This window comes from Larus michahellis, chromosome 9, assembly GCF_964199755.1.
Source record: "Larus michahellis chromosome 9, bLarMic1.1, whole genome shotgun sequence".
Taxonomy (NCBI): Eukaryota; Metazoa; Chordata; class Aves; order Charadriiformes; family Laridae; genus Larus; species Larus michahellis.
Genome location: NC_133904.1, coordinates 48843814 through 48852659, shown reverse-complemented (window position 1 = coordinate 48852659; position 8846 = coordinate 48843814). Strand labels below are relative to the sequence as shown.

The 8846-nt window shown below is 54.3% G+C and overlaps 1 protein-coding gene across 2 annotated transcripts; it reads left to right on the top strand.

The window, feature by feature from the left end:
• The first annotated feature begins 233 nt into the window (after positions 1-233).
• LOC141748844 (G-protein coupled receptor 12-like) lies at positions 234-3301 on the top strand. 2 transcript variants are annotated; one of them, XM_074601486.1, is made up of 2 exons: positions 234-489; positions 1491-3300. In XM_074601486.1, exon 2 carries the CDS (start codon positions 1493-1495, stop codon positions 2552-2554), a length of 1062 nt encoding a protein of 353 aa, XP_074457587.1. In that variant the 5' UTR covers positions 234-489; positions 1491-1492; the 3' UTR covers positions 2555-3300. The 2 variants fall into 2 exon arrangements, with proteins under 2 accessions (XP_074457587.1, XP_074457589.1); XM_074601488.1 differs by lacking the exon at positions 234-489 and adding an exon at positions 1047-1157 and having other exon boundaries at positions 1491-3301.
• Positions 3302-8846: the final 5545 nt, after the last annotated feature.

Here is an 8846-nt window from a genome sequence, read left to right as displayed (position 1 = left end):
AACCTTGCCCGGCCGCCTTTGCGAGACGCCGGGGCCTGGCTGGCACCCAAGCAGCATCCGCAGAACGCAGGTGCGGAGGGCCCCGACCTTGGGGAGGTGCGTCGGGGTGGCGGGAGAGCTCATGAATGAACGGCGGGTGCGTGCATGGGGGGCGTGCATGGGTGCGTGCGGGTGCGCGCACCCCCTCGTGCCTGCGGGTGTGGATGTGGCTGTGGAGCGGGGAGCCAGCCTTGTTGTTATTCTGATCACAGCGGCTCTGATTCACAGACTTGGATCATGAATATAAGTGAAGACTTTGACGTCAGAGTTGAGATTTATCAGCAGATCCAATGGGGCAGGAATATTAAGTGCAAGTCGATGCCAGCTATCTGCCAACGTTATTAGCAATGCTCACCGAGGAATGAGGCTTAACACCAAGGACTGGAAGGACTGGGAAGGAAAAAAATAAAAACGGGGGGAAGCAAGCCGATCCTCGAGCATTAAAGCCAGGTAAAACAACAACCCCCGGCGGTGGCGGCTGCCCCCCGGGCTGGGCTGCATGCGGGAAGGGGGGATGCCGGTGGCGGGGGCTGCGGGCACAACTCTCCCCCCCGCCGACCTTCACACCTGGGCTGCACGGCCCGGCGCGGGGGGGGATTTACTCTGCAAGGGGGACCGCGCCGAGCGGGGCAGGATCTTGCAGCTGTTTGCAGCTGGCGGGGAGCATCTTGCACCAGTCCTTTTCCAAAGGAGGGGAAGGGAAGGGAGAAAGGAGAAAGTTAATGCAGGCTGTCCCTTGCCGCTGCCTTCTCATTTCATCAGCGGCTCCGCATACATGCGAGGGCTGGCCTATTAATAGTATTTATTTTTACTCGCTGCACGCAAAAAAGAAAGGGTTGCGGGGGGGGCGGGGGGGATGGGGGGGGAGGGGGAGCTTTGCGCTATAAATAGGCAGCAAAAAGGTAGCCGTGCCCCGGGGAAGGGAGGAGGAGGAGGAGGAGGAGGGGGCAGCAGCCGGCACCGTGCTTCCCCCGGCGGCGGGGTGCGCAGCGCCTGCGGATCCTGCGCGGGGCAGAGCGCATGGAGGCTGCGGCCAGCGGCGGGGCGCTGAGTTGTGCTCGGCCTCAGCCCGCCGGGAGGAGCAGGAGCTAGCGGCGAGGCTTCCCCCCGGGCGAGGGGTGCGTGTGTGTGGGGCGGGGGGACAACGCTGTGCCCTGTGCCGGGGCGGGGGGGGCACTGGGGGGGCGGAGCGGGGGTGTTACTTGCCGGAGAAGCTGCACTCGGGCTGGGGGGAGGCGGACGGGGCTGCGCCCTGCGGCGGGCGGGGGCGGCCCGGTGCGGGGCTGGGTGCGGGGTATCGCGGAGCTCGGGGCGGGGTGTCCCCGGCACCCGGTGCGGGGCGAGGGGCGGGTCGCGGCGAGGGGCTCCCCGGGCTCGGCGCGGGGCTCGCCGCCTCTCCCCGCAGCTCGGCGCCCGTGTCCCTCACCGCATCCCTCTCCCTCTCTCCCCAGCGATGCTGCACGGCCCCGCCGCCATGGGGGAGCCGTGGCAGCCGCAGCCGCAGCAGCAGCAGCGGCTCCCGGGGCTCGGCAACGCCTCGGAGCCCAGCGCCTGGCCCTCGGCGGCGGGCGGGCCGGGGACGGCGGCGCCGGGCGGCGGCGGGGCCGGAGCCGGAGCCGGAGCCGGGGGGGCCGTCAGCCCCTGGGACATCGCGCTGTGCGCCACGGGGACGGCGGTGGCGGGGGAAAACGCGCTGGTGCTGGCCGTGCTCTTCTACACGCCGAGCCTGCGGGCCCCCATGTTCCTGCTGATCGGCAGCCTGGCCCTGGCCGACCTGCTGGCCGGGCTCGGGCTAGTAGCCAACTTCGCCGTGCGGTACCTGCTGCGGCCGCCCAGCGAGGCGGCGGAGCTGGGGGCGGCGGGGCTGCTGCTGGCCGCCTTCTCCGCCTCCGTCTGCAGCCTGCTGGCCATCACCGTGGACCGCTACCTGTCGCTGTACAACGCGCTCACCTACCACAGCGAGCGCACGCTGGGCTTCACCTGCGCCATGGTGCTGCTGATGTGGCTACTGTGCCTCGGCGTGGGGCTACTGCCCCTCCTGGGCTGGAACTGTCTGCGGGACCAGAGCGCCTGCAGCATCCTGCGGCCCGTCACCAAGGACAACGCGGCGGTGCTGGCCGTCACCTTCCTCCTCCTCTTCGCCCTCATGATGCAGCTCTACCTGCAGATCTGCAAGATCGCCTTCCGGCACGCCCAGCAGATCGCCGTGCAGCACCAGTTCATCGCCACGGCGCAGGCCACCTCCACCCGCAAAGGGCTCTCCACCCTCTCGCTCATCCTCGGCACCTTCGCCCTGTGCTGGATCCCCTTCGCCATCTACTCCTTGGTGGCCGATTCCAGCTACCCGGTGGTCTACACCTACTCCCTGGCGCTGCCCGCCACCTGCAACTCCCTCATCAACCCCATCATTTACGCCTTCAGAAACCCAGACATCCAGAAGTCGCTCTGGCTGGCCTGCTGCGGGTGCATCCCTTCCACGTTCTCCTCCAGACCAAGGACATCCAGCGATGTGTGAGGACTGAGCAGGGAGTGAGACGCGCTCCCCTGCTCTCCTCCTCCTCCTTTTCCCCTCTGTTGTTATTGTTTCCTACCGGGAGGAAACCCCCGGCCAGCACATCTCGTTCCATGAAAAGATGGCCAAAAAGAGAAAAAAGGAAAAGGGAAAAAGAAGGGGGGAAGAAAGAGAGAGAGAGAAGAATGATAATGGTTTCCTTTAGAAATGTTATTTTCTTACACATTTTATTTTTTATTTAAAAACACAAAACACCAAAAAAAAAGAAAAGAAAAGGAAAAAAAAAAAAAAAAAAGGATGTCGGTACGATGACATTTGTCTCCTCTCGGGGTAAGGAGCCAGGGGAGCAGCGGGCTTGCCTGGCCGGGTGGCTTCCACCCCCCCGGGGGCACGTCCCACCACGAGTGGAGACCACCGGGAAGGCCACAAGAGCGGAAGGGGGGGAGTGTCGCCCCGCCCTCCCCCCGGCGGGGCTGGTCCCTAAGCGTGGGGTGGATGTGCGGGGAGAGCACCCCCCCCCCCCCAAGCCCCCCTAAAATCAGGTCTTGCAACGCTATGCAATAATCGGGGTGGTGGGGGGGGGCGCGTTCAGCACCGCGGGGACGGACAGCTCCGGCTCGGCGGGGGGGCCCGGAGGAGCGCAGGGAGGCGGGGGGGGGGGCTGGGGTGGAGGGGACCCGGGGATGGGGGCGGGTGGGGGGCACGATGCCTCTCTGTTTCTATGTCGTTTGCGAAGCACTTTGAGAACCTGCGGGGCGAAAGGCACTTTAGGGTATGGCCGCTGTTTCGGGCTGTCGCAGGGATGGGGGTAACCGGGGAATCCATTCCTCCCCCCCCAAAAAAAAAAACCCACAAAAAAAAGGTGGCCGCGGGCAGGGTGGGGACTCACGGTGGGTGCCGTCCACCCCAAGGCTCTGGGGAGGCCGAGGAAGGGCTCTCCTGCTCGGTTTGGGGCTATGGGGTGAGGCGCTCCCCCGGCTGCGCTCCCTTCCGCACTGCTCGTTTACATGGGGGGCGGGGGGGGCGGGGGGATTTTCATCCAAAGACGGGTCCGGGCTTGCTGGGGTCCTCTAGAGGGAAGCCTCTGTAATCACACGTGTGTCCTGGTGTGTTATTCCGGATGCTACCAGTTTAACTTGCTTCATTAGAGAAGCTTCGGTACCCTCACATTCCTCTACTGTATCATGTGCTTTGTGGTGTTTGTGAGACCATGATGAAGTGTCCTTTATCTTGTGCTTTCTTTTGGCCGAGAAGTGGAATAGTGCATTCACTTAAAAAGCTAGCAAGAAACCAAACAACCTTCAGAGAGGTGGCAGGGCTTGGGGTGAAACGCCCAGGGGGGCTCAGGGCAGAGGTGGGGGATGCTGCTCTGGGGTCCGGCGTGGGAACAGCTCAGTAGTTGCAGCAGGAGACCCCCCACCCCACCAGCTGAGCCTGGTGTCCCAAACACGTTGCTGTCCCTTAGAGAAGGATGCTGCGGTCTCCAGCATCCAAAACGCCCCGTTACAAAGCAGGACTTGGGTTCTGCTGCACCGTGGGCAATACAGACGATGGTTCCCATCAACAAGACCCAACATCACCGCCGCCACCAAACTGCAGCATGTGTACACCGTAGTTTCGTGGAAGACAGAAATATTCTTGCTTTGTGAGGCTGTAGTGGGTACGAAGCCACTTTATGGCTGGATACAGGCACAACCGTATTTTCTCTCTGGATCCGTGCAATGAATTTCTCGCTCCTCAGAGCTAAGTGCACATGAGAAAGCTATGAATCTCCAAAGTGTGCCTGGGGCTTGGGCTTATTGCCTACCTTTGAAAGGTGGCCAGTCTCTGTCTTGTTTTTTTCATTTCCTTCCTCTTTTGAATACCTTGGGCAATGGGCAGTAGGCACAATGTTGAATCAGCATATATCTAAAAGTAAATATATATATAAGAAAGAGTAATATATATATATATATATAAACCCACTTTGCTCATTTTATTTCTTCTGGTTTCTGTAAGTGCAGCCAGGTTCTTGCAGTTCCTCAGCGTGAAAACTCAAGGCAAAGTTAGTTTAAACCATTTCTGAAACTTTGTGAACGTTTTGAAATGTTTTTATACAACCCGATCTAGAAGACAGGATTTGTTTCTCTGGGCGGCTCATTTTGTATCTTTAAATGAAGTGTAGATGAACTAATCAGCTCTAGAGAAACCTCGACATTGAAAAAAGTTGCATTTTCTTGGCTTTCCAGTCAATTTCCTATTGCTGAAGATTTTGATTTTAACGACGTTCTTTTTAGAGTTTAATTGTATATTTGAAACTTGTCTCAGTTGGAGGGATCCATTGACCAGCTCTGACGAAGGCATACAAGGGCCAATGGAAAATAATTTTCCCTGGTGGCCCTCCACAGCAGTGGGAGGAAGATTTGGGATGTGAGGAGCTAAAGCCAAGGATATCGTCCCTACCAGACAAAGCTAGAGAGGAGGTGGAGATGTCCTCACCAAAGTGCTTGGTACTCACCCAAAAATGTGTACAGCAACTTTGTCGAAGGCAAACTCTGCTGCCTAAATTCTGGTCCTTGCACTAAGGAGGCTTTTATTCTGCTGCACTAATCCAACTCACAGTCAGGATCAATATGTGGCGCAAGTATATTGTATGCTCACATTCAGCATCAAATGCCGATCTAATTTTTTTTTCGAGTGATGGTGTAGGACCTCTCTCTTGGAGACTGTGAAAGGTGGCCATGGAAGTTGTTAAAAACACTTGATAGGCTTCAAGAAAAGCCTCAAGAGATCTCCTCTAAAGAACAATTAGATAAATTGGCATTTTTGCAGTCTTTTGACTAAAAAAAAAAAAAAAGGCATTTTTCTAGGTGTTTTTGCCTTTGCTGTTTTCCCCCTCCTTTTTTATCAGTGGAAAGAGGGGAAAACAAGGAAAAGTGAGGAAGAAGATAAACAAGTATGAGTCCACCTGCCAGGCATTGTGTTGTGGAAATCTCTGACCATTTTACTGCACCTTTGCTTTGGTGTTTTGTTTTTTTTTTCCCTAAAGAAAGTCTTTCACTGGAAAAAGTTTTGAGTGACAATGTTGGACTTTTGATGTTGGAGCCTCCTTATGTTGGACATCAGGAGAGCTAACTTAAAACCTTAAAATACTTACCAAGTTAGTAGTGCTGTGTGCAGGGTGGGAATGCCTTGGTGTCCTTCAGTGCTGGCTTTGGGACATGTTCAGAATACAGGGCCTGATTTTGGATGAGGTCACGTTGCCATAAACAAGGAGCAGCTCCCCCGAATGTCGTGGGATCACATGTGGATGGGGCACCAACTATAAGAAGAGCACTGGCAAACAGAAAGCGTTTTCCATCACAGTGAATCCTCCGTGGATTCACCGAGGAGCCAAAATGTCTGGAAACATGGTGAAAAGCGCTAAGCAGCCCCTGTCTAGCTCCTGGGCATCATGAGAAGGACACAGAGCAACCAGAGTATGGCCCATTGTCCTCCATTTTCTGGTATTGAATGTATTGGTAAGCTTCCTCTGGCTGGGATTCCTATGTCACAAGTCATTAGAAAAGTTGAGGTTTACAAAAGCATCAATTTAATGATTGTGCCTTTCAGATGAGATACAAGGGGACAGTGGTAGTTCTGCAAAGCACAAGGTCTTTGGTTGGTGGCAATTTGCAGGTGTCTTTCGATTTCCACAGAGCCTCTGTGGTCGCTCCAACTGGAAACTGGACCTGCTTGGAGAGGGCTGGTGGGCGTTTAGTTGGGAAGACCTTCGTGTCCTCACCCTGGTGAACGGCCCAGATCTTGCCGTTGTATCTTCAAAAGCTGAGCTTTGCAAATAGCTGTTGGTAGAAGATGAAGGGGCCAAAGCCTGGCCCCTACAGGAGCTGGTCTAAATTTACGGTAGCAGAAACAAGCAGAAAATTGGTCCCGAGCAATTACACGAGGTATCTAACCAGCCCCAAACCTACAGCAGAGGTCAGCGCAGCCAGGGAAATGAGTCCGCTGCTTATTTGGTTGATTTATTTACAGGTTTCTGCTTGCCTTTGGCTTTTCTACCACGAGTTGGTGGCTAGCAGAACATAGGTATGAAATGCTTTCTGTGTCACTGGTCAGCTGTTTCAGTTGAGGGGATGAGGAAAGGGTGAGGAGGAGAAAGAAAAACATTCCTCAAATATACTGTGAAAAGGCCAGCTAATAAAATGTATCAACTCTACCAACAAAGTTGCTTAGGTATTTTTTCCTTTCCATTTTGTTCAGTTTGGGACTTCGAGCAGCGAAAACATCTCTTTTTAGGCAACTTCATTTCAGGAACCTGCAGTAAATATCTCAAGGATCTCAGTCCTGATGTGGCAGCCACAATTTGTTCATCTCAAACAAAGAGTTTTAATTGAACTTTGAATAAAAACCCAAGAAACCATTACAGTTCTCAGTAGGTGATGAAGTACGTCTTTCTTGCAGAAGCATCAAATTTGGGGTGGGGAGGTCTCTATAAAGCCATTGATCTTGGTAACCACTTGCGTTGATGTGTATTGACCAGCATCGACAACTCACTTAATTGTTAACAATTAATCACCAGTTCACTTTTAATTGTCAGGAATAATTGTTGAATGCACATGGTATTTCCTTGTAACGCCTTTCATTCACGCGCAACCTTTTCTCTTGGCGAGGCGGTCACACTGCCGTACAGCTGACAGCTTCACTTGTACCGGTTGTACTTTTTCTGTTAAAAAGGCAGTTGCCCACTGCAAAATTCCCCGCGAGCCACCCTTCCCGCTGTCCCTGCAACCCCGGGAATGGAGCTTTCCCATTCCCATTGGAAAACTCTGCAATACAGAGCGTTATAGAGATAAAATGGATTTTCAGTAGAGAAGATCCAAATCAGAAGGGACGGTCCAATGCTCTTTTGTCCCTGACTTTGAGGGATGCGAATACATTGTCTGCAGCTCCAAGGGTAATAGCTGCCTTCACAAATTCTGCTCGATGTCAAGTGTAATTGTGTCTAAACCAAGGTTATTCCTTCACAATCTGAGCACGCTGCAACGGGCAGGACGCTGGATGCCTGACAGCTCAGCGTATCGATAGACACTGAAATCACAAGCGCAGGTTTATGACCTTATTGCAGGATCTGGGAGCTGGAAAACATCTGGCTTATCCCAGCAAAAGCTCTTTTCCAACTGGGCAGTACTTGGCTAAGGATGAGCTGTAGTGCTGGCCACCGCTGGCAAAGCCGGCGTCCTTCCGAGTCCACCGCAGCCTGGTCTCTTGCCTCTGCCTTGCCTTTCCTCTACACCACGTAGGGAGTGATGAGGACTGGGCTCGTTTCTGATGTCCCTTGTGAGCAGGTCAGAATCAGGCCCCAGGCTGGACAAAGAGCATCCTCCCTAGAGTGCGAAACCTCTGGCTCAGAGGGAGGGATGAGTTTCTGGTGGCAAAGCTCAGCAAGAGACTCATCCAGGTTGGGGTGGCCCAGGGCTGGATGCTGCTCTGCGGCCACAGCCCTGCAGTCACCCTCCTGAGGCTCTGAAACCCGGATCAGCCCGGCCAGGCTTTGGGCAGCGTCCGTCGGAGCCGCCTTCGGCAGCGCGGACGGACAGAGCGGGAGTCGATCGTCCCCCTTCCCAGTCCTGCCTCCCGCCCTGCCTGCTTCCCCAGCGACGAGGCCATTTCACAGCAGTCAGGACAGCAACTTATTTTGATGTAAGTGTTTTCATTAGCCTTTTAACTCGACTGGGAGAGTTGATCTCAAAGAAAAATGTACAGTTATCATTCAATTACCATTAAATCAAGCCCCTTCGATGCACTTTATGAACAAGTGAAAACAAATCAATGCTGTTATTGCACTGTATCTCTATTGTGTATAATAGTATACATTCATCTGTAAGAGTAATTTATTTTTATTACTGTAAATAAAACTGTTAAAGTGATTTGTCAAGAGGACATCCAAAAATGGGGGCGTGGGGGGGGACGGGGAATAAAATAAAAACATTTGAAGATCTGGGCTCCTGTCCCAGGTATGTGCCATACTGTGCGTGTCTGTGTTTTTATTTCAGCCGAAGCGAGTCTAGTACGGGTTTCTGCTTTCCCTCACCGGGGGTCTGTGTTTCCACTCGGATGGCGATGAGCCGGTTCAGGATCAGAACTGCCATTAATTGTACGGGCTGGGACGGAACGGCTCCTGCCGCTCGGAGCCTCCACGCAAAAGGCTTTTCCATCAGCAAGCCATCCTCTGCCCTCCGATTAGCCAGGCGGTCAGGGATTAAATACCCAAGGGAATGAACTGATCTTTGAGAGCTGGTTTCTTCAAACGAAGGGT

Coding starts and splice junctions, on each gene's coding strand:
- LOC141748844 (XM_074601488.1), top strand. CDS start 1,493: ATGCTGCACGGCCCCGCCGCCATGGGGGAGCCGTGGCAGCCGCAGCCG.